The 25,539-nt window shown below is 28.4% G+C and overlaps 6 protein-coding genes across 6 annotated transcripts; 2 read left to right on the forward strand and 4 right to left on the reverse strand.

Annotated features, from left to right (window-relative positions):
* Positions 1 to 1,009: 1,009 nt before the first annotated feature.
* On the reverse strand, positions 1,010 to 2,914 carry OCT59_008147 (uncharacterized protein; the record flags this gene model as incomplete). Its single annotated transcript, XM_025318400.2, has 8 exons — positions 2,561 to 2,914; positions 2,418 to 2,490; positions 2,160 to 2,266; positions 1,793 to 2,092; positions 1,666 to 1,723; positions 1,465 to 1,593; positions 1,202 to 1,399; positions 1,010 to 1,122 (listed from the first exon to the last, which is right to left on the reverse strand). Exons 1-8 carry the CDS (start codon positions 2,897 to 2,899, stop codon positions 1,010 to 1,012), a joined length of 1,317 nt encoding a protein of 438 aa, XP_025176190.1. The 5' UTR covers positions 2,900 to 2,914.
* A 3,871-nt stretch (positions 2,915 to 6,785) lies between these two features.
* Positions 6,786 to 7,854, forward strand: OCT59_008148 (uncharacterized protein; the record flags this gene model as incomplete). Its single annotated transcript, XM_066142258.1, has 7 exons — positions 6,786 to 6,914; positions 7,031 to 7,091; positions 7,188 to 7,220; positions 7,441 to 7,480; positions 7,584 to 7,623; positions 7,717 to 7,747; positions 7,841 to 7,854. The coding sequence occupies 7 exons, from the start codon at positions 6,786 to 6,788 to the stop codon at positions 7,852 to 7,854; spliced, it is 348 nt and encodes a 115-aa protein (XP_065999157.1).
* Positions 7,855 to 9,770: 1,916 nt separating this feature from the next.
* Positions 9,771 to 12,915, reverse strand: OCT59_008149 (uncharacterized protein; the record flags this gene model as incomplete). Its single annotated transcript, XM_066142259.1, has 6 exons — positions 9,771 to 9,973; positions 10,039 to 10,588; positions 10,655 to 10,944; positions 11,232 to 11,379; positions 11,581 to 11,756; positions 11,820 to 12,915. The coding sequence occupies 6 exons, from the start codon at positions 12,913 to 12,915 to the stop codon at positions 9,771 to 9,773; spliced, it is 2,463 nt and encodes an 820-aa protein (XP_065999158.1).
* Positions 12,916 to 20,798: 7,883 nt separating this feature from the next.
* OCT59_008150 (uncharacterized protein) lies at positions 20,799 to 21,218 on the forward strand (the record flags this gene model as incomplete). Its single annotated transcript, XM_066142260.1, has 2 exons — positions 20,799 to 20,822; positions 20,943 to 21,218. 2 exons carry the CDS (start codon positions 20,799 to 20,801, stop codon positions 21,216 to 21,218), a joined length of 300 nt encoding a protein of 99 aa, XP_065999159.1.
* Positions 21,219 to 23,064: 1,846 nt separating this feature from the next.
* On the reverse strand, positions 23,065 to 23,789 carry OCT59_008151 (uncharacterized protein; the record flags this gene model as incomplete). Its single annotated transcript, XM_025329201.2, has 2 exons — positions 23,065 to 23,616; positions 23,688 to 23,789. 2 exons carry the CDS (start codon positions 23,787 to 23,789, stop codon positions 23,065 to 23,067), a joined length of 654 nt encoding a protein of 217 aa, XP_025176194.2.
* An 89-nt stretch (positions 23,790 to 23,878) lies between these two features.
* On the reverse strand, positions 23,879 to 24,776 carry OCT59_008152 (uncharacterized protein; the record flags this gene model as incomplete). The annotated part of the gene is made up of 3 exons (XM_066142261.1): positions 23,879 to 23,950; positions 24,016 to 24,501; positions 24,723 to 24,776. The coding sequence occupies 3 exons, from the start codon at positions 24,774 to 24,776 to the stop codon at positions 23,879 to 23,881; spliced, it is 612 nt and encodes a 203-aa protein (XP_065999160.1).
* Between the last annotated feature and the right edge of the window lie 763 nt (positions 24,777 to 25,539).

Raw genomic sequence — 25,539 nt, forward strand, 5'->3', positions numbered from 1 at the left:
TTTCTTTAATTTTACAGGAAAATATCATGAAAATTATGGTATAATGAGTTTTGCAGTTTTTTTAGCATAAAAAGTAGGATGTTATATGTTAAGATTTTTACATTTCATACATAGATACCTACCAAGTAATTTACAAAATAATAATATTAAATTCTATATTGGTAGTTGTTTCTTTAATATATACTTTCTATTAATTTGTAATTTAATAATTTTGTATTAAAATGCATCGCAAAAATAAAAATAAAAAATAAAAAAATTGATAAATTACTTAATAGACATTGCTAATTCTCATCACAGGTGATTTTACTTTACTAGTATTAGCAAATATTAATAGTTGGAGTTTCATAACATTTTTAATTTTACCTAAAGTGAAATTCTACTCTAATTCTGGTATGACAATTACCTGCAGTAATATTTAGCAATACTCAAATTTAAATTGTTGAAAATTAAGGTAAACAAATATAAATAAATTTTATATACATTTAAAATAAATAAATAAATATTTTAACCCAAGATTAACCTAAGTAAAATTTATATAATTATATAATTTTGCCCAAATTTCCTAAATTATGGTCACAATCAAAAACAAGCAAAACATTCATTATCAAAATTGGAAGAAAACTAGTCCAAATAATTAAAATCTATATAAAGTAAACCAAATAATAGCACAAATAATTTTTTTTTTTTTTGAAAATTAAAGATTTCAGACTTGGCAAAATATCAAATTTTTAGGATGATGATTTATTTAACCCGGGGGGGGGGCAAGTAAATCTAATTTATAAATTTGCTTATCGTTTTTAGTTTTATACAACGTCATAGTAAGTGACAGGATTCTTGTTTTCAAGGAGTGCATATATTTTCTAAGTTGTGATAATAAAAATAGTAAACTACATTTACTACTCCAAAAATGTGGTACAAATTACAAAAAAAATGTAAAAAGAAATAAGCAGGGTAGTATAATTCAATAGTTACATAGATGGTACATGGGATAAACCAGTTTTATATGAATTTATAATAATGATGTATTTTTAACAATAAATGCCATAGTAAATAGCTCTTTGTCCATTAAGACTAAAGAATTGCCATCGGGATTCCATCTAATATTATTAACTTTAAAATTAACTATACAAATATCAAAATAAAATTAAATAAGTTTTTATATTCATAGTATGATGTATAAATAAATTCTTAGACCACTTACCGGCAGGTACTTCAATTATTTCAGCACCAGATTTTTGACCTGACCAAAAATATATATTTTCATTACCACAGCATATTACCAATTGTTCCGCATTTATAGGACTCCAATAGAAATGTCGTATTGGAGATATTTGTATAATCAAAACTATAGGCTTCATTAGTGAAATATCCCAAATCCAGAGACAATTAGGCATATTATCTGTTGATTATAACAAGAACGTTTTAGCCAATAAAAAATATTTAAGTTCTAAGTAGAAAACTTACCATTACGTGAAGCTATTAAACTGCCACTAGCATTGAACTTACAGACACCAACACCAATTTTTGGATTTGGTTTGTCCGGATCAGGTCGAATTGATTGTAACTCTTGGAGCGGTTGCTCTAAGATTACAACTATTCAATTATAAAAATATGATTTAGATGTCAGTCAAAATTATATATAATATTTATGACGATTTGACCTACAACGAGCGATTATTCTTCCGGATTCTTTCAGACTATCTAACTCTTCTTTCCATATTGCCTAAATTTAAAGCAATTACATATGAATTAATTTTGTTATTTAATTACATTTAAGAAAAAACCTTTTTACCAAATCTCGATTATTAAGTTGTACAGCGTGTGTGAATTCAATGATTGGTGTCCAAGTGTAGTGATTAAGAAATCGAATTTTTTGATCATAACTTCCAATTGCTAAAAACTGACTAGAAGGTGCCCATGCAACAGATTTTACACCCAATCCGTTGTCATATGCTGAGTAAGATTGTTGGCATCGTCCATCAGGTGTATATATTAGAACTTTGTATTGAATACAGTTGTCCCATACTGCTATATACCGTCCATCAGGAGACCATGCCAAATTTTCCAAATCGATTGTATCCACTTTGAAATGCTACAAAATCGATATATACTTTGTAATTTATCAATAATACGCGTCAATAGTTTATGAAAAAACTCACCTTCATCATTTTAAATGAATTATCACAATCATAGACACCTAAATAATCTTTACCATCCCGGCGTTCAGCTAAAACAAAGTAACGTCCATCTTTTCGAAAATCGTAACCTTGAGTAACAAAAATAATGTGAGTAACACTCGTGTAGTAAATAGAATAAACCTTTGAAAAATCATTAAAAGAAATTCTCAGCAAAGCGGCACATGGTTTATAAATTTTACCGACAAGAATATAAGACATACTGAATAATGATTAATTTACCTTTTTCATAATATTTAGGATATTGTATGTAGCAAACTTCTTTAGTTGTTAATGACCATATCGTTACTCGCAACTATATATTTAAATATAGTTAAATATAAAAAATTAAAGATCTTAATTAATTGTAGTCGTTGTCGCAATACCTGAAAATCAGAAAAGCATAACAACGTTCTGGCGTCCAAGCTCCATTTTACGTTTGTTAATCCCGACGTTCCTTCTTCAATATCGGCACTCCATTTTTTATCATTTACTTGGTATATAGTAACTTTTCCAGTTTTATAACTTGCTACTAATATTAATTCTGAATCGGGAGACCATAAAACCTTCTGAATATTATCAGACCAAGTTATCATTAACACTATTTGAAAGGAAGATGCTTCACGTATAACAAGGTGACATTTTGAAGCTGTTGCTAAGTACTTTGCGTTTGGAGAGAACCGACAGAGATACAAGGATTGCTTGAATAAATCAGTAAACTCCATTTGAAAGAGTGGGTTTGACGTGATAATTTCGCGTAAACAACGGCCGCACATCTGTGGCAGCTTAACTTATATGGATAAGATCTGTCTATCAATCATCACTGATTGCGTTTTTTACTTTTTTTATAATATTATGGAAAAAATGTTTTCGCAACCATTTTTATTAAAATATCGAAAAAAAATGTTGCATTTAATATAATATTATGAAAAAAACGTTTTCGCAACGTTTTTATTAAAATATCGAAAAAAATGTTTCGAATATAACATTACGCTCGCCAGTACCAGTCATGTGATTCGATAAATTTTTAGTTTTTTTGTTTAAATAAATTTTAATAAATAATTTTTCTGCAATTTTATGCAATAATAAATGAAATATAACTTAATAATAAGGGTAGTGACATTTATTACGTAATATCCATTTACTATAAGCCTATACTCCCCCACCCCCATGTAATATGAAAAATCTTACATTACACTTATATGTTATATGACCTTTAAATACCCTCCCACCCCTAAAATATTACGTAATAAATGTCACTACCCTAATGTGTATAATTTAATAAATATTAAATTGTAATATAATTAATATTGATGAAGTTTTAAATTTATACCCAAATTATATGAAAAATCACAAAAAAAAGATATTTTTCCAACCATCCTCCAGCAAACACAAGTCCTTTATATAGTTTTTTCACCTCATAAAATTTTCGTTACACATCAATTATTATAGTATTGTGAAACTAACCTAATTTTCCATTATAAATTCCATTATTCAATTTCAATTAAAGTAATTGAAACCATAAAACTCTATTTGATAATAATAAAAAAAACATACCTATTATCATGATATCCCTGGACATTTTTTCTGATAATGACCAAATTTACCATACAATAAGCATTTACACTGTTGTTTTATAGGCTGAATGTTACTTTCATCTGCAATTTCTTGCATTGGAGCTCTCCTTTTTGATATTTCCATTGTGCTTCTTAATCTTTTTTTTGATAGAACCCCTCTAACTTTAGTTACATGAGAACTGGTAATTTGTTCAATCAATTTTTTTTGTAATGAAACTATATTATCATTTTCTTGATTAGACTCATGGTGTTATCTTATTGAGTTCAGTCTAGTGTTTTTCACATAGATGAGAAGCAGACTATTAGTGACACAAAAATTACCTTCTTGACCCTCCTCATGTTACTTTCTTGATCCAATCAAAATATGCATAATTATGTATGACAAAAATATTTTTTTCTTGACCTGAAATGTGATAAAAAATTATGTAATAAGTAGCACAGTATTAGTGATAATTAATAGACATTTCCGATATTTTAAAAATTTTTTTTTTATTTTTTTTTATTTTTGTTGTATATTGGAAAAAACCTATTTAACAGACTTTATTAATTTTATAAAAATTTAAAGGCTCTAATCTTCTATATATTAAAAAACACTGCAATCACGTGGGCGTTATGTTTAGATTAACCATATAAATAAAGTCATTTGAATTGTGTAACCCTACTCCTATTTGTCGCCAATGTTACACAAGATCAAAAAGGAAATTTTATTTCTGGCAAAAAACTGAAATTTTGAGTTACACAGAATTCCATAAAAGGAAATTGACAGTTACGCGAATTTCCAAAAAAGGAAATTTTATCTTCTGTTACTTTTCAGAGAAATTAAAAAAATTGTGTTGCTCAAATTTCCAAAAAAGAAATTCTTTGCAGATCTTTTAATTCTGGCCGGAATTATGCCATTTTAATACATATTAACCGTTGTCGTAGACAACGGAGTAACATAGTATTCTTTAAACGTAATAGTAAAGTCTTTTATTTTCTTAGCATACATTATCGGAACTTGAGAAATTCAAAGTACTGGACGCAGTTATACTACTATTATGAGATGTAGCAAATGAGCTAGAATTAAAAAGGTATGTAGGTGAAAGAGAATATGGGTTTTGATCAGGTGGACAATTGTTTGATGGTACCGTAGTAGAATTTGAATAGTACGGTACGGTGCTTAGGAAATGAAATTGGTAAATTTGTAGGAGATAATATATCATAAGAAGAATCAATGGAAGTTTGTATTGATTGTAAAACGGATGGTAAAGGCACAGGTCGAAGGGGCACCATTGTCCAAAATTCAAAAAATGCAAATTCCACATTTTTCTGGAAAATGGTGGGAAATTGTGGAAAATGCTGCATTACGCTGAGCAATTTTTTGGAATAGCATTATTACAACATTGTCCGATTTAGCAAATTTTATGAAAATTTGGGAAAATGCTACATTATATCTCAAATGTAACATTTCGTAACATTTCGTAACATTGTTATAACATTGTCATTAAAATCAAATTTTGCTTTTTTTTTGTCAAATGTTTCAATTTTCTTGCAAACTGGCGCATTTTTATGAAAATGCCACATTTTATCTCCAATGCGATATCATTGTAACAACATTTCATAAAATTGTTATAACATTGTCAATTAAAATCAAATTTTGTCAAATATTCTGATTTCCTAGCAAATGGTGCATTTTTTTATGAAAATTCTATATTTTTTGTCAAATGTTGCATATTTTTAGCAAATTTTATGTTTTTTGGTCAAATGTTTCACTTTCGTCAGAATGTTAAAATGTTACATTTTTTTTTTGAAAATGCTCAATAATATGGCATTACACTGGAAAATGTAGCATTTCACCAAATTACACTAAAAAGCATCACAATTATCACATTTTTTGGAAAATTCCACATTACATTAAATTATACTAAAAAATGTAGCACTATACTAAATTATGCGGCATTGCACTAAAAAATATCACAATTACACAGCATTACACTAAAAAGTACCACAATTATCATATTTTTTAAAAAATTTCGTGTTATGTAACATTATGCTAAAAAATGCGGAATTGCACTAAAAAACACGGAATTGCACTAAAAAATGTGAAATTGCACTAAAAAACGCAGAATTGCATTAAAAACGCAGAATTGCACTAAAAAACGTGGAATTGCACTAAAAAACACAAAAAAAATACTACAATTACACAGGATAATGTAGCATTACACTTAATTACATTAAAATTGTTAGGATAATTTTTATTTATTTGTAAAATTACGGACATTATTAAATTTATAATATTTATATTCTAACGCATTATTTAACATTAAATTCACATTGTTAATATTAACAATGTATCAACACGATGTGTTATTTAATTTATACGAAACCTTACTACTGAAGACTCCCTCTTTTTGTCACTATAAACAGGCGGAGGGAGCAGCAATGGCTCTCCCCCTATAGGTACTTTATGGCTTCTACCTGTTTACAGAGGAGGGGCTTTTTGTAAAATTATTAGATAGATATATATATACATCTATCAAAAAAATTATAATAAAAAAAAAAAATTTTTTCGGGGAAAATGCCCCTATTTATATAAAAATATATATTACGTGTATCATGTGATATTACTAATAATTACCGCAGCAGGCGCAGCTGAAGCTGCGCCTGCTGCGGTATAGCGAAAAAAAATTAAGTTTTTTTTAGTAAAAGCTTAATTTTTTCTCACGATCTTTCAATTTCTTTCGCCTTTTCCCATTCCCATTTCGTTCCCTTCCCTTTTCTCTTTCGTTCTCCCCTTCCTATTTCATTTTCCCTTTTTCTCTTTCATTCTCCCTTTTCTCCTTCGTTCTCCCTTCCCATTTCGTTTTCCCCTTTCTCTTTCGTTCTCCCCTTCCCCTTCCCTTTTCCCTTCCCGGAATTGTCTTTCAGAAAAATAATGGTAAGTTTCGAAGTGAAATGCTTCAAAACTTTTTAAAAATTGTGTTTTTAATATCTTTTAGGAACTGACTCCTATACTTGTTTTTTTGTAGATATTTAACGTATTCAATTTCGGAAAATGAGTTTTGCCGTAAAATTCGCATTATTGAGAAGGGTCCCAAGATATGGTCTATTCATTCTTAGGTCGATGCGTGGAATTCTTATGTTTAGTAGGCGAGGTGAAGGAAAACCTTCGAAGAGGAGTATGGTTTGTCTTCAAGTTCGGTAAACCATGAAGTTTTGAAGCATTTGCTTCGATATGGTAAGTTTCGAAGTGAAACACTTTCACTTCGAAACTCAATTTTTTTTTTAATTTTTTATTAGGAAACGTTTAGAAAACATTTCCTTTATCCTTTTTGTAGGATCGGAGTGTTCGGAACGTTAGGTAAGTTTCATTTCATTATGAAACTTTTTAAAAAAATCTTTTTTTAATTCTTTTTGTAAGGAAACGTTTCTAACGTTTCCTATTTTTTTTGTATAGGTCTTTCGGTATTCGATTTTGGAAGTGGAATCAGTAAGTTTCAAAGCGAAACTTATTGATTTTTTTTTTAATTTATTTTAGGAAACGTTTCTAACGTTTCCTTTCTTCTTTTTTGTAGGATTTTTGATGCTTTTACTGAAACGAGGAAATGAAATGATGGTAAAGTTTCGAAGCGTTTCGCTTCGAAACTTTAAATTTTTTTTTTACTTTTATAAGGAACGTTTTTAACGATCCTTTATTTTCTTTTGTGTAGGTTTTCGGTATTCGACTTCGGGAAGTAAAGAACCGAAAGGGTAAGTTTCGAAGCGTTTTTCGCTTCGAAACTTTTTTAAAAAAAATATTTTTAAAATTTTTTTTGTAAGGAAACGTTTCTAAGTTTCCTTTTTCTTTTTGTAGGAACACCGGACGTTTGGATGATAGAGTTCGAAACGAACCGGTGAGTTTCGCAACATTGTGTTGCGAAACTTTATTTTTATTTATTTTTTTTTAAGAAACGTTAACTAATGTTTCTTTCTTTTACTTTTTGTAGGTTCCGGACGTCAGGATGATGGAAACGACTGGTAAGTTTCGCAATGTTACATTGCGAAACTTAATTTTTATTTTTTTTATTAAAAGAAACGTTTATATTAACATTTCTTTTTTACTTTTTGTAGGTTCCGGACGTTGAAATGAATGAAACGACCAGTAAGTTTCGTAATGTTACATTGCGAAACTTAATTTTTATTTTTTTATTAAAAGAAACGTTTATATTAATGTTTCTTTTTTACTTTTTGTAGGTTCCGGACGTTAGAATGATGGAAACGACCGGTAAGTTTCACAATGTTACATTGCGAAACTTAATTTTTGTTTTTTTTATTAAAAGAAACGTTTATATTAACGTTTCTTTTTTATTTTTTGTAGATTCCGGACGTTGGAATGAATGAAACGACTGGTAAGTTTCGCAATGTTACATTGCGAAACTTAATTTTTGTTTTTTTTTATTAAAAGAAATGTTAACTAACGTTTCTTTTTTACTTTTTGTAGGTTCCAGACATTTAGATAATGGAAATTGAAACGAACTGGTAAGTTTCGCAACATTGTGTTGCGAAACTTAATTTTTATTCTTTTTTTTTTAAAAGAAACATTACCTAACATTTCTTTTTTACTTTTTGTAGGTTCCGGACGTTTGGATAATGGAAATCAAAACGAACCGGTGAGTTTCGCAACATTGTGTTGCGAAACTTAATTAATTATTATTTTTTTTAAGAAACGTTAACTGACGTTTCTTTTCTTCCTTCTTGTAGGTTTTCACCAGCTTTTACTTTGGCATCGGACATTAAATACATGAATGAATTAGAGGTGTGGATTACCCATGGATCATTGGATATCTGATGAATATAGATTAATATAGATTCTCATCGTTAAATAATAATTGTGCATTTGTTAATAAATAATATTGTAATAAATTATGTAAAATTATTAAATCAATGTTTTAAATTGTTATAACGTTTACACTAAATTGTTTAAAATTATTACTAAATTTCACTCAATTGTCCGAAATTATTGCAAAATTTCACTAAATTGTCTCCGAAAATGTTGTGTTTATACTGTTTACACTCAATTGTCCAAAATCAGTAAAACATTTTCACTCAATTGTCTAAAATTATCCTAAATTTCACTAAATTATCAAAAGTTTAGCCAACATTTACCGAAAAAATGCAAAATTCACCACAATTTTCCACAATTTGTATTACGTTTGCACAACATTGCTGAAAAATTCACCTAAATTTTCAACAATTTATATAACATTACTAAAAATACACTACAATTTACCACAATTTGCATTACGTTTACATAAAATTACTAAAAATTTAACTAAATTCACCACAATTTGCATTACGTTTACATAACATTACTAAAAATTTGACTAAATTCACCACAATTTGCATTACGTTTACATAAAATTACTAAAAATTTAACTAAATTCACCACAATTTGCACTTCGTTTACATATCATTACTAAAAATTTAACTAAATTCACCACAATTTGCATTACATTTGCATAAAATTACTAAAAATTTGCCTAAAATTCACCACAATTTACATTACATTTGCATAAAATTACTAAAAATTTAACTAAATTCACCACAATTTGCACTTTTTGCATATCATTACTAAAGATTTGCCTAAAATTTCCCACAATTTAATGATAATTTACTGAAAAATTTCTCAACATTTGAATTAGGAATTCTGTAGGAATTCCGCCATTTTGACAAAATTTGCCAAATTGTAAGACCTCCATTATCCCAAAATTGTAACACAATTTACCCCAATTTACCAGGATAATTCTCAATTTGCCAGAAAAATTCCAGGCAAATTTTGCGACAATGACATCTGTTCGACCTGTGAGGCTGAATATAGTCATTTCGCGAATAAGATTGCATGATTGTTGATTGAGTGTCTTGAAGTGGTAATGCAGTTAAAGGTTCATATGGATTTTTGATATTTTTAATGTTTTCCTAAATTAAGTATCGTTAGAAAGAACCGTATTTGTAATTAATTACTTTAATAAATTTATAATACCTTTGCATCCCGAATATTTTTTCAAATTCTTTTTGTGCTTCTTGTTTGTTCAGAAGGTGAAATATTTCGTTCAGTAGTTTTAAGAATCCTACTTGGTTTTCTTGGGTTTGCTGATGATTTCAGAGGTGCCCCATTATTACCTTTATGATAATCAAGTTTTACAGGCTGGAACGGATCTTTATTATTCTCATTTGGTCGGGAGTATGATTTAAATATCGATATACCTAAATAAAATTAGCTAGATTAATTCATTAGAACTACTAAGCTTAAATTCTTTTTAAAATACTACCATGAGTTTTATATAAATCAATTATTTCTGAATAAGCAGCTTCAACATTACCATTATATATCACTAGATTTTTTGATTCTGCGGGTAATACTCTTTGCTTATTTTTAAAATATTGTACCAACTCCTTTTTAACTTCTTGCTTAAACAATAATAGATCCGAAACTCCAATTGATTCTTTAAAAATTGACACTGCATGACAGTGTTTGCAGACATCTCTGAATGGACCATTCCATACATAATCAAAACATGTACATTCTCCTGTTTTTATATTGATTAAATAATATTCGGAATGTTCCAAATAATTTGGGATCTTGTTTAAGTGCTGTTCCATTAGCTTGTTATGCAACAGAATAAGCAAGTTTAAATTATACTTATCCAGCCAAATTAATTCATTGTTATATGGAGATTCTAATGCAAATGGATTATTTCCCTTTTTTACATAAAAATAATCATCAATACCAGTGCATTTAACGTAATCCAACAGAAATAATAATCTTCCATGATTTATTCTGCGCAATTTATCTGATGCGATATGCGTAGCTTGTGATTCCTATTAAAAAAGAACTATTTTTATAATAAATAAATAAATAAATATAAAATGTAGTGATGACAATACCTGTTCAATTGTTTGCATATCAAATATTGTTGCAAGTCCAGCTTCAAACCTTAAATTGCCGCATTTATCTGTTAAATTTTCTCGAAGTAATTGAATGCCATACAATCGTTCAATAAAATTGACAACTGTTCTTGTACCACTATATTGAGACTCAATTGTACGATTTAGTCTTTCCGTGTAATTATTTGTTGTCATGATATGCATTATACTTGGATTTTCAAGAATTCTTCCAGCATCTATAAAACTTAAAATCCATTCGTTACAAATCCAATTGTTATAGAGATCTTTAACTAATTTGTTTTTTAAGGACCCCGGATATCTAATATAAAGGTCATAATGGACTTTTGGCCAAAAACACCCCTTTTTGCTGAAACTCAAAAAATCGTTTTTTGTAAATATCTCAGCATCCAGTAATTCAATTTTAATGAACTTTTTTTTATTTTGTAGCCCTCATTTAGCTCTACAATTTAAAAAAAAGTTCATCAAAATTGGACCACTGGATGCCGAGATATTTACAAAAAACGATTTTTTGAGCCCCTGAAAAATGGGCCAATCTGCCGAAAGTGTGACTTATGACCTGTTTTGGAGATATCCGGGGTCCTGTTTTTTAATTCCTGTGTAATATCCAGCGAATTAATAAATTCTGAATATAATGGTCCTAATTCTTTAGCTAACTCTATAGATCTACTTCTACCAACTATTTTAAATGCCAATGCTATTCGTATCTATAAAAATAAATTTATAAATATAAATAAATTATAACATAAATTCTTAGAATAAAAACGTGTATACCTTAATGGCCATGGTACTTTCCAATTATTCAGGTTTTCACCGAATGTCTGCATGATATGAAACCAACACAAAATTGTGCGGTCTACCACATTTTCGGTGGCTATTTTAGTTGGTCGATGTTTATCTATCATTACCAACAGAATCCAATTGTGATTTTTGGCACATTCTGTAATCCTTTGAAAACCTTTTTCATTTGGCAAATCTTCATAATACCATTTATGTTCACAATTTGAATCATTGCATAATATATTATTTTTCAATAATTTCAACGCAATACTAGTTGTCCAGTTATTTTCTTTATTAGATAATCCTAAATAAATACATAAATAAATTATCCACAAATTTAAAGTAAAATTTCAATTTTTTTTCTTACCAAATACTAATGGTGTACCAAATCCAGCATCATTTTCGGTTACAACTGCAAGTACTGGTGCGTGATCACTATTTAAGTCATACTTGCTATCAACTCCAATACAGTATTTTCCATACCTTTGAGCATTTTTTAACCATAATTGATTTGATAATGTTAATTGATAAAAACGTTCTGAACTCGTTTCTGATGATGATAAATTGGGTTGTTGATAATAAAGAACATTTCCCTTTGGTTTAAGTATTTCGTTAACTAAATAGTGCAAGATTGTCAATGGTCCTGCATTTTCTTTAGTTTGTCTATCATCACGCACCAAAAACCTATACAATTTTTTATCCTCACATAATTCCTTTTGATTACGTAATGCTTCTCGCAAATCTTCTTCGTTAGCACCATTGTAAGAAGCCAACATTTTTGCTTTAATATTTTTTGTTGTTTTATGGTCTGCTCTACGGTTTATTATAATATTATCACGTACTTGCCTAGTTAAACTCAACCGGTTAATTTGTGGTGTATGTGTTGTAAGAACATTGGATGGTAAATGGCTATTTAAAACTTTTATTTTAAGAGGACATGGACGATCAATTTTAGATAAATATACTTCTGAAATGATGCGTACTTTGCACAAATGCATATCATTATAGTTTTTTAGATTATTTGGTAATGCTTCATTTTGACAACCTTCTATGCATTTACCAATTCCACCACATTCATATTGACAAGAATTACCATCTTCAGCACAATACATTACCCAAGACCAGCATAGTTTATCTTTTTTTACTCCTGCTTCAATTTGTTTAACTAGTTCCTCTCCCTTTTCTGTTAATTTAACTATATCATCAATCCGGTTAGTTGATTTTGTTTGACCAGTCTTTGTTCGCCATTCAATAAAATCAACAGCTCCTTCAACACGTTCAATTGTGATAATTCCTTCTTTAACTAATTCAGGAGTTTTCTTTTGACTTTGACTTTTTAAACGAATATTTTTAAGCAAAGGATGATTTTTTAGATAATATTCTGCAGTCCGACCAAATGGAACATTAACAGAATTTTCAGCAGTATTATATTCAATAAAATTTTCAAAGTTGCTATTATTCATTGTATTATATAAAATTGTGTAAAAAGAAAAAGTCAAGAGTCGCGTCATATAATAAAATGTAACACATATTATTTATGTAACGCAGTTATCACTAATACTGTGCTACTTATCACATAATTTTTTATCACATTTCAGGTCAAGAAAAAAATATTTTTGTCATACATAATCATGCATATTTTGATTGGGTCAAGAAAGTAACACGAGGAGGGCCAAGAAGGTAATTTTTGCATTAGTGACAAATAATATGCATGAACATGCATAATCCAAATATTACCATATTAGGAAAGGTTTAAACTGGTCTATTTATTTGTCACATGTCATTTTTATTGGACTGCACTTACCAAGATCACTGGACTGCATTCAATAAGAATAGACTCTTAGATTCATTAATTTCTATTATATTATTTTATATTATTTTTTTTTTTATTATTAATTTATTATAAATGTGATCTTGTCTTAATATAATTATGCTTACTTACATACATAAACTTGAAATAAGATAACAAATATATATAAAAACTAAGCATTATGAAACAAAACTACTTTTTCGAAGAAAAAGTTGACCTGTTACCTAAATAATCATATCTCCATTAAAAATAATGATACAACCCAAATTCTCAGATAACAGTAATGTGAATTTGCCAGTTCTGGAGTACCCGATATTTTGACTTCTACAGCAGTTCTACAGCCCATACAGTTTCACCATTAAGTTTTCCATATAACCCACTAATCAGCCATTTAAACCCATTCAGCTATAGAGCCAAAATGCTCTAAAAACCATCCACAAAGCTGTTTTTAACTATAAAATCTAATCTTTGCTTTCTACCCTTCAATCTGCTCAGTAAGCCAACCCTGCTACCAAAATTAGGCATACCGCTTCATGTACTTAGTTAGCAGCTTATAGCAGTTAGGATAGTAAAAAAGTATGTAAGGTTTATAGCCTTATAGCGTCATTTTGACATGTAATAAGAAAAATAAGAAAAAGGCATGCTAGAATCACTTCAAAAAGTGATTTATTAGGATACAGGTATATTGCTTAGTAGCCTTCAAAGTCAAATTCAGCCATGAAAATAAAAGGTAATCTAAAACAATTTTGAATTATTCTAACGGTACCAAGTATATAAAAATAAAAAGAGGCTAAAATGCTCTCAAATTCAGATTTAGCATCTATTTTAAACTATGATTATTACTACTCAATCCATTCAGAAAGCCAATTCAACTAGTTTACAATTCTGTCAGCAAGTAAATTGCATTTTATTATGTGCTAGTGAAACTGAAGGCTGAATAAAGCAATCCACACCTCTGATATATAAGTAAATATAGCTCAGACTTAAAAAGCCAATTCAGCTAATTTTCAGCCCTGTCAGCAAGTAGATTGCATAACATGCCCATGAGACCAAAGGCTGAACAAAGGGCATGTGAGGCTGAACGGCAATCTATACCTCTGACACATAAGAAAATACAGCTTTGTAAGCACACTTATAGCAAACAAAACCCAAGTTACAGAATAATTAAGACCCTTGTATACTTATAGTTAATCAAAGAGCTACACATACTCATAGCTAACAAAAATAAAACCTGAAGGTCATGGAATAGTAACAGGTTATGAAAAATCTGAATTTTTTCTGCTCCATTTCAAAAATATAAATTGAATAAAACCTTTTCCTATATAAAAAGGATGACAACTCGACAAGCAAGATCAGTTTAAGAAAGGCAAACAGTTCGTGAAGTTTTGGCAATACTCAAAGGAATGCAACCACAAGAAATTCCATATTCATGATTAAATACCAGGCTTGCAGAGTACAGAGTGAAAATTCAAGAAATAAGAAATTTCCAAGCAGAATTTAAAAGACTTAGTGATATAGATTCTAATCTACATTATGAGATAGAATTTCACTATCATGATCATGTAAGAATAGGTGGAGAAATCACAGATTCAAACTTTATAGCAGATATTGCAGTAGGAATTCCATGTAAATATAATCTAATTGAATTACTTAATAGTAATAGAAATGTTATCACACAAATCATTTGAGATGAGTATCAAAAATTAGGACCTATAAAGATTCACAGGTATCTTTGGTACATTAAAACATATTACAGATTATCAGCAAGGATTGTTTGATGAAGCCCTTTCATTAACTCCCGGTGATGATTGTGTTCTTAGATATGGAGTACTATTTAAAACTTGCAATATACCAATACTTTCAGCAATAAATATTGATGATTCATTTAATTTTGCAGTAATATGGATAGTAGAAAAAATAGATCAATATCAAAATTATAAGTCAGACTGGTCCTTTGATCAGATGAAAAGTATCTTCATAAAAATTACACAATTCCAACCTTTAGAAAGTGCAGGCCATATCGATCTTCCCACTGATTTAGCTGCAAAGAAAGAAGTTGTGAATCCTAAAAATATAGATTTAAATGGGCAATTTTAAGTACACTTCATCTAATAGAATAAAGTGCAGAATATATTGTCCAATATCGTCAGTATGTAGATATGTTGAACTTTAAAGGTATTGAATTTCCAGTTCAGGCAGATGAGATAATCCTTCAAAAATTTGAGTGACAGAATCCATCCATAGCTCTCTGTATAAGTGAATGGCAAGGTAAGCTCAACCCTATTTATGTTACTGACTATGATATAGCTGCAGGTAGGCGAATGATCGATTTACTTCTCATTAGTAATGGAAAAAAGCAACATTACTGCTGGATAAAGAATATGAGTTGTTTAGTAAATAAACGAACAAGAAATGAATATGCAACACTTATCTGCTGATAGTGTATCTTGCACTTCACCATAATCAAGAAATTCATGAAAAGCATATGGCAATATGCTGAGGAATTAAGCATAGTCCACAGGCAAATTGCATGCCAAATTTAAAGAAAGGTGAGGATGTTTATCAGTTTAAAAATTGGAAGTGACGCATGCAAGTTCCATATTACTTTGTTGCAGATTTTGAAGCAATACTTAAAACTAAGAAAATTCAAGAGTATATTCCATGTTCATTTGCATATATAAAAGTTTATTATGATGGGCAATTATATTCAGAGAAAATTTATGTAAGACTAAACACTGCACAAAGATTTATAATTGAGATAACTCAGGAAGTTATGGCCATTTATGAGGAATATAAGCAATCTAAACCAATAATTCCTTTATTGCCAGAAGAAGAAGAAATCTATAATAATGCTGAACATTGCTGGGTATGTGAAAAAGAATTTGAAAGGCTTGAAGAAAAAGTGAGAGATCACTGCCATATAACAGATAAATATCGAGAAGCGGCACACAGTGCATACAATCTTTAGCTTCAAATAAAAGTAGGAGAAATGCACATTCCTGTCATCTTTCACAACTTATCAGGTTATAATAGTCATAGAACCCGCTTACTTATAATAAAGGTTACTGTAGAAAATTGTTGTTTTACTAATAGTTTTTACCTTACTTTTTTTTTAAATTCTATTGGTTAATTAGCTAAAAAGGAAAAAAATCATAACAATGTAACATAAAATTTTCTTTTATAGTAGGATCTGCAAAGAATTTTATATATGATTTTTATCTTAGGCCTAATGGTGACCTATCTTATAAGTAAGCAGGGTCCTGATAGCTACATGATTATACAAAGAATAGGTGCAATGGAATGCAAGGATGAAATCAAAACAATTTCATATAATATGGAAAAATATATGGCATTTAAGTTAGGATTACTCTAATTTATCGACAGTATGCAATTCATAAAATCAGATCTTGATAAATTAGCATCCAATTTTGGTTTGTGAAAAAATTGCAAAGTACAAGATTGTGCTGATCCTAATCATCTTTGATGAATTGATAAAAATAGATGTTTTGTGTATCCTGAAAAATTTAAGATTACAAAAAATCATATCCCTGTGAAAATATTAGAGATATTTATCAAGAAAAATGTTTATCTCTATGAGTATATGGATAGTTGGTCAAAATTTGATAAAGCTAATTTACCAGGACCCGAACAATATATATAAATGTAAATTTTGAGTTTGCTTAGCCAACATATAAAAATTTTTTCCTATATGAGATTTATTATTGCTTATTTGATAACATAATTTTAAAATAGTCAGATATAATTTGCATAGCAAAATATTAAATTATTAATAGACATCAGATATATATTTGTGTAGCAGGATAGATTTTTTTAATATATATATAATATAATATATATTTTACATTTTTCACATTAAAAAAAATCTAATAAAATATGTAAACAAAGTTATAAACATATTTGTGTAAAAAAAAGTTACTATTTTTAATATAAAGATTAAGTTAAAACGTAATACAGGAAATATTTTTAGAAGTGCTTGTGTAATGTGTTTTTGATAAAACAAATACACATCTGCGTAATATTAAAATTATAAATCATATACGTCAGTGTTGGCATTTGGCCGCGGCCAAGAATTTTTTTGGCCGATTTGGCCGACCAAAATGGCAAAACGCCGATGGCCAACGGCCGTTTTCCAAATTTTCGGCCAAAAAACAAAATACTAATACTTTATTAAGGCTGTATTGGCATTTGGCCGCGGCCAAAGATTTTTTTGGCCAGTTTGGCCGGCCAAACTGGCCAAACGGCCAAATGGCCAACCCCGGCCAAACGGCCAAGTGCTAACACTGATATACGTGTCTGTGTAACATTTAAAAAATATATATTAAAAATGAGAGCAACGAGTAAGTGGAAAGGGAAAAATAAGTGGGTTTCTGTTTTTTTATAATTTTACACTATAATTTTTGTAATAATCAATAAAAGTTATTTCATTTTTACTTAGAAAATTTTTTAAAAATATTTTTTTTGATAAATTTTACAGTAAATTTTAAAAATAAAAATTCCACGTATTGGTAGCGTTATGAAAAACATGAATAAATCCATAAATATCTATTCAATCATGATAAAAATTTATATGTAAGTAGTTTCGATCCTGCTGAACAACTTTACTTAAGAAGATTTTAAATGTTTCCTTTGACTAAAGTCCTAAATTACGCTTTGAAGTCACAGAACAGTTATACGAAAATATTAATAAGAAACATTTATAAGTTGTAATATTACAAAAAAGTAATAATAGCTTTATCCATGCATTATTTCAAAAATTTTTGTTTTTTTAGTTTTTTTTTATATACATATTTTATAAAAAAAATTATATATTAATAAGTATATGTCATAAAATAAGTTGCTTTTTCATCTGACCTATATATATATTGTTTGGGGTCCTAATTTACCACCCAAAAATGCATTTTACAGTAAACTTAACAATATACATATTTTGGATAGTGAGTATGAGTATGCGCAATATGTTTGGGAAAAAACCAGATGTAATATCATGAGGAATTATCACAATATTTATCTTAAAGCTAATATCTTCCTACTTGTGGATATTTTTCAAAGTTTTCAGAAAATAGCACTAAGTAAATACAGTCAACTCCCTCTATAGTTACTCCCGTTATAGTCACATTCTACTATATAGTCACACCAGTTGAATGTTCAAAACACTTTATTATTAAAATCTATCCTATATAGTCACAATAGGACCCCGCTTACTTCTAATAGGTGCCAAAAATATAAGGTAAAATTTATATTAAAAAAAAATTTTAGGTCTCTTAATAGATAAAGGTAAAATTATATATATGACAAATAAAGGTCTCCGGATATGTAAGGTAAAGTTAAAATAGGTTTCCGGTTTTATAAGGTAAAATCAAATATAAGTTTACAAATGTTTCGGTAAATAATAAGGTAAAATTGTATATAAAATTTAATATTTACCTTATATATACTAATTTGAAATATTGTACAACAATTATTACAATATTTGGTAATATACGTTTTATAATTTTTTCTCAAAATAAAAAATTTATTCTCTTCTTTATACTTGTAAAAACCATTTTATATTTTTAATTTTATTTGCATTAGCACTATCTTTTTGAAAATTATTACAAAAATTAGCTTTTAAAATATAAAAATTCGTACAGCAATTAGCAACTTCAGAATTTAATTTCAGTACTTTAGTTAAATCAAATCATATTTTACTATCTAAGAAAGTTGTTTAGTAAGGTCGAACTACTTATATTTGAATTTTTATAGCAGTTGGAGTAATATTTATTGCATACGAGCATTTTTTTATTTTAATATTAATTGACGATCTGCGAGTCAACTAGAGAAATTACATATAAAATTTGACGCAAATCATATACTAATTTGTCATAATACGCCGACTTTAATGATTTCTGATGTAACAAAAACTATAAGCATAGTTTACTAAAAATAACACAAACAATAAAGTAAATGTCACACTTTTATTTTTCAAAGCTACAAAGTGTAAAACTTTTTTTTGACGAAATTTACCTTGGAAGCACGCGGCATTTACTATATTATTAGGTAAACTAAGGTTTTAAAAGTACAAATTATGGAAATTTTTTTATATTTCACTAAACTTTCATGCATATTGCTTTATTTTTGATTTATTTTATTAGTAAACTATGCTGTAATAACTTCTAACTCGACAAATTCAAGACTTTTTCACACTCATTATACAAGTGATATGGTATGGTAAAACTAGTTTTTGTCTTTCGAATCTCAGATCTCTTAGAAATTGGACTTTTTTCCAATATTACATTATGATTTTTTTTGCATGAGATTGGTGGGAAAACTGTGGAAAACTATTTCATTAAAGAAAAATGGCGTTATTTAAACATTTGGCTAGAGAAATTCATGAACAACACCACATTCGAAAATGCGGCTTTTAATTAATAAATTTCCGTCAAATTTTATTATCATTTTCGCTACTTGACTTGCGGATCACCAATTAACTTAAAATTTACGTTTTTTGTTTATTAAATTTGGAGCGTAATTTGGGCATTTTAGTCAAATGAATCACCTTTTTAAGCTTAAGTAATATTGTTCGGCGAGATCGAAACTACCTGAATATTAATTTTCATAAGAATCAGTTTAATATTTACAGAATACGAGCAATTTTCGCACTTTTAATTTTTTTTATTTTTCCGATCAGTGATTATAGGGCGTAATTTGGGCACTTTGGTCAAATGAAATCACTTTTTCATGCTTAAGTAAAGTTGTTCGGCAAGGTCGAAAATATTTAGATAAATATTTTCATAGCAGTTGGATTAATACTTATGGGGTACGAGCATTTTTTCATAATAATACCAATTACGAATTTATTTTTTTTAAAAAAAAATTAATTAGATTTTTTTAAAGAAAGTAAGTGAATAATAGTTTTGAAGTAAAGTTAAAGATGTGTGTCTTTAAGATTTTTTTTATAGTATTTTTGTAATTCAAAGTACTTTTTTTACTAATAAAAGTTATTTATCTTTAAAGAATAAGAATTAAACTTAGTAAAAATAAAAAATTTTTAAAATTTATTGTAATGATTATAAAATATTTTGTTTATTTAATATTTAAAAAAATTTAGGTCTCTGAAAATCTAAGGTAAAATTTAATATAATTTTAAAAGGTCATTATATATATATGGTAAAATTATGAGATAAGAAAGGTTGGTAAAATTACTAGTAAATCTGAAATTTTGCCCGGAGACCTTTATTAGAAGTAAGCGGGGTCCTACATCAAGTAATAAGTTACGTCAAACATCACATGTTACATCAAATGTCATATGTTACGTTAAACGTCAAGTATTATGTCAAACATCACCTTGACGCATCTGCCATGACGTATGATGTAATGACGTAACCCTAAGGATAGGATAAGTTTGCACCCTTAGTATTTAATTTATTCCATTTAATTATTTTAAAAATTGTCATTCACTAAAATTTAATATTACAGATATTATTTACTCTTGTAAAAGATAAAAAAGATTGGTACCTTGATGAGTTGGCTTCTGAAATGGAAAGATTAACCGGCAAGCTTGTATCTATACCAACTCTATAGAGAGCGCTCAATCATCTTGGAATAACGAGAAAAAAGGTAGATTTTTAATCATTAATCATTTAGTTACTGAAAAATTATAACTAAATTTTTTTATTTTAGTTACAAAAAGCTGCCAAAGAGAGAAGTGAACTTTTGCGAAGTGTTTTTATGTATAAAATAGGAAGTGAATTTAGGCCAGAACAATTTGTTTTTATTGATGAAACATCAAAAGATGAGAGAAGTTTATCTAGGGCTTATGGATATGGTTTAAAAAATATGAGAGTTGAAAAACATGTGGTTTTTGTAAGAAGGAAAAGATATACTATCCTACCAGCATTAACATTAGATGGATTTATAGCTGCTGATATTATAGAAGGAAGTTGCAATAAAGAATGATTTCAAACATTTATTCTTACGCAAGTTGTATGTTTTTTTTTTCATTTATTTAATTCTTTTTTCCTTTTCATTTGTTTATTAAACATATGATTGTCTGGAGCGTAGCGAAGGACTATTTATTGTACGGAACTAGATAAATTTGTAGTACCGGTTTAACCCATGTAATTTTTCCTTCCTTCCACCTACGTCATCACCACAATTTCCTTTTTGAAACATAATGCCCCTGCTTATTTCCCTTTATACTTTTTATTTTTAGTAACATTATATGCAATGTCCTTGATTACTTGATAAAGCAAAATGTATCATGTTCATTATATAAAAAAAAAGACCCTGTATTTGAAAAAATTTTGTCACGTCGCGTTACTCCGCGTATCACATCTGATAAGAACAATAATCAAACAAATAAGTCACATGAAAAAAAAAGTACTTTCCTATTTCCTTCGTCTTACCCTTCCCCTTACTTCTCTCACTTTTTCTGGTGTTTAGTTTCCTTGAGCGTGATATTTCAGGTTTTCATTTTTTTTTTCTTTAATTTTTTTATCTTGATGACCAGTTTTTAACATTTTTTTCTTTTTTAGGCATTGTTTCTTAGCCCTTTGGATACATAGAAACTTGGTGAGAACATCTGCAAATGTATTTTTTCGAATTTATTTATTCCAACAAAGCATTGTTAACATTCAATTTTTCTCTTTTTTTAGATGGTTGATGTTTAAAACAAAATACTGAAAGTTACCAGCAGCGCCAAGGAAAAATAGTTTTTTATGAATAAATTTTGGTGTAAACTTGGCCCTTTCAGACTTTTTTTTTTATTTTTCTTTTAATGAAATGTTACTAATAGTTCTTTCTTTTTTTCTTTTGTAGATGATTCTTTGAGTCTCTTGGACATATATTTTGGTAAGTGAAGTATTCTTTTTACTTAAATCAATTCTTTTAGCAATATGTTTGCTAATATTTCATTCATCTTCACTTTTTTTAGAGTCATCTGGACGCATTAGATTTAGGTAAGATATTTTTTTTACTTTGTTATTTGTTTTAACAAAATAACGAAACTTTTACTAGTAACAATTCATTTTATTACTTTTTTTTAGACAGTTTCTTCAAATATCTATGGACATGAATTTCGGTAAGGTTGGAAATCCGGTTCTCCCTAGATGCATTACGGTATGTGTTTAAATATTTTTTCTTTGTCTTTTTTTTTTATTTTTAACAAAATGTAACGTCTGCTAATATTTTGTTTGTTTTTTTAGTTGCAGATTTTAGGCAGCTTTTGGGTGACGAAACGACTTATTGCTCCGGACTTACAACGGTTCCCGTTTCCCTAGTTGTATTTATATTTTTTAGTTACCGCAGATGAATGAATATCCGAATAAAAATAGTGTTATTGTCATGGATAACGCAAAAATTCACCATGATGAAAAATTAGTAGAATCAATTGAACAAATGGGATGTGAAGTACTTTATTTGCCTCCATATTCTCCAGATTATAATCCGATTGAAATGGCATTTTCTGGAGTTAAATCATGGTTAAAAAAAAATAGAACATTTGTAAAAATTGTAATGATCCAAAATATCCACTTTTATTAGCATTATCTCAGGTAACACCTGATATGGCAAAAGGTTATTTTAACAAATCAATTTATTTGTATTAATCTTAGATTTTTTTGTTACATTATAGAGTTTATTTTATAGTTTATTTTAAAATTTTAAATAAAACGCAAAAAACTTTGTAATACAAAACTATCATTTATTATTAGCAATTACATAACTCAAATAAAGCGGTGTAACATAATAGAAATATTGTAACGTAAATCAATAACAAAAAAAAATTATTTTTTATACAAAAAAATCAGAGAAAATTTTTTGCTTCTTTAATTAAGTTTAATCTACGACCAATTATTTCTATTCCAAATTCATTTAATAAAACTTCAGGATTAATTTCTGCAAGTTGTGATACTGTAATTTCCTCCTCTTCAAATTTTTGTAAATAAATTGTATATCTTGCTTCTCCAAACTTTTTGTCAAGAAGTTCTAAAAAATCTTTTATAGATGGTTCTGTAATTTTATAAGATAATGAAGGTGTAGATTGTGAAGTTTGTGATGCTACATCTAAAGTTGAAGCAAATTGTATATGTGATGATGATGGCAAATATGACAATGCTTGTGATGATAGATACGAAAATAAATGTGATGGTGGATATGGTGGTGGATAAGGTGGCCATCCCAAATAATAAGAATGAGAATTTGGTGGAGATACGTATTGTTGTTGGTAATAATTTGCATTATTATCAGATATATTATTATTTGTTGGTGATGATGATCTTGTTGAAACTTTTAATGAGTTCGCCATTCCAAAATTAGGATGCAGTGACGGAGTTTCGTAGTTACAATGATTTTTATACTACAAATAAATAACATGTTAAGTTATATTAATGAAATAAAAAAATTAAAATTTATATATATTATACATACAATTTCATCTGTCCACATAGACAAATGTAATGTTGTGAGCAGTAAATGTCTGTCATCTTTGATATAACAATATCCTGTTTTATGGATATTGCATTCATGCATTTCCTTAAGTTTTTTATGGATTTCTTCCTTTTTGAAATCAATATCATTTAAATTATCTTCTTTAGGAACGCGATTTTTTTTTTATTTTTTTACTTGGCAGTTAGTTCCAATTCATCATCTTCGCTCACAGATTCATTACCATCTGATATCTCTAAACTCTTCTAATAAAAACACAAATAATTAATTATAATAAATTAATAGTATCCTTTAAAAAAAACTATAATACCTTTTTTCTTTTTGCCTTTTCTTTTTGTTTAACAGTTGCTGTAATCAATAAAGTCTTATCAGAAATAGTCAATCTATGGTACTCCCTTATAAATTCTTCAAAGTCCTCTTCTTCTTCTAAAATTGTACCAGCTCCTGTTCCTTTTTCTGCTTTATAAGACAATTCATATTTAGTACGAACCACTAAACCAACTGTTTTGCAAACTTTTTGCAATACTAAATCATCAAATTCAAAGTAAGCTGGTATTTTTTCTAAGATAATTGCTTTTGCTGGTTTAGTCAAATCAGGTGTTTTAATTACTAGTTTGAAATGGAAAGGAATATCAGAATTAGAATTAAGTACATTATTTAGTTTAGAAGGATTGAGTGGCTTTATAGGCGTCTTTACAGTTTGGTTTTCTTTCTCATCAATTGAAATTAGATTATTTTTATTATAAGTATTTTGATCTCTTAAAAGTTGGCTGTTACTAAGGTTGCTTGCCGAAACCTAGGGGTTTAGGCAAGATGGCGTTTCGCCAAAGAGCGAAATTCTGCCAAAACTATATTAAAGTTATATTAAAAAACTGGCGAAACTCTGGAGAAAGGCGAAACTGCCGAAACTTATTATAAATGCTGAAACTGCCGAAACTCTGCCGAAACTATAATAAATCTATAGTAAAATTTTGACGAAACTAATCGTAGGATTTTGAAGAGGTTTAGACAAGCAACCTTAGCTGTTACACTTCGCACATAAAGTAAAATTAAATTTTTTTGATAAATCATATTGATATTTATGTATATCATTATTAAATTATAATAAAGCAACCAATATAGGATGACTTTCATTATGTTTATAAACTCCATTTCTGACATGACCAACTTGTAACTTTTTAGTTTTACTGCTATTTGTAGGTTTAAGAGTCTTTTCACAATTGCACACACTTCCTTCAGCCAAATTAACACCACAATAAAGGCATTTTCGACACACAAAACAAGTTCCTATCTCGTATTTCCATTCTTTAGTAGTAATATTAAAGTTTTTTTCATCTTCAAAGTTTTACACGTTCGCGAAAGTCACGAACTCGATTTATAATTCATATAATAATTTGCATGTAACAAGACCAAGTAAATGATTGGATAAATTTTAATATTACACATGATTTCAAGTTTCGAGTTTCGCACGTGTTTAGTGTTACTCTAAAATTACCAAAATACACTTTTCTGAAAACTGCAATAATTGAAAATTTCAATGAACTTCCATCATATCGAACCACAGAAAACTTTATTATTCCACAATTTGAGCTTGATGTCTTTGTAAATATTGATAATAAAGAAAAAGCAAGTGAATGGTTTATGGCATTTGAATCTAAATCAAAAATAACAATGCTGGAAATTAAACGTTATGAGTTCAAAGAAAAACATGTACTTTTTCGCAAGATGAGGCATTGTATTCATAGTGATAAGGTTAAAAAAAAATAAGGTAGTCGAGAAATAAAATGCCAACAATCATCTCAGTTACGAAATACAAATTGTACTTCGACCATAC

This window comes from Rhizophagus irregularis, chromosome 16, assembly GCF_026210795.1.
Source record: "Rhizophagus irregularis chromosome 16, complete sequence".
In the NCBI taxonomy this organism is placed as follows: Eukaryota; Fungi; Glomeromycota; class Glomeromycetes; order Glomerales; family Glomeraceae; genus Rhizophagus; species Rhizophagus irregularis.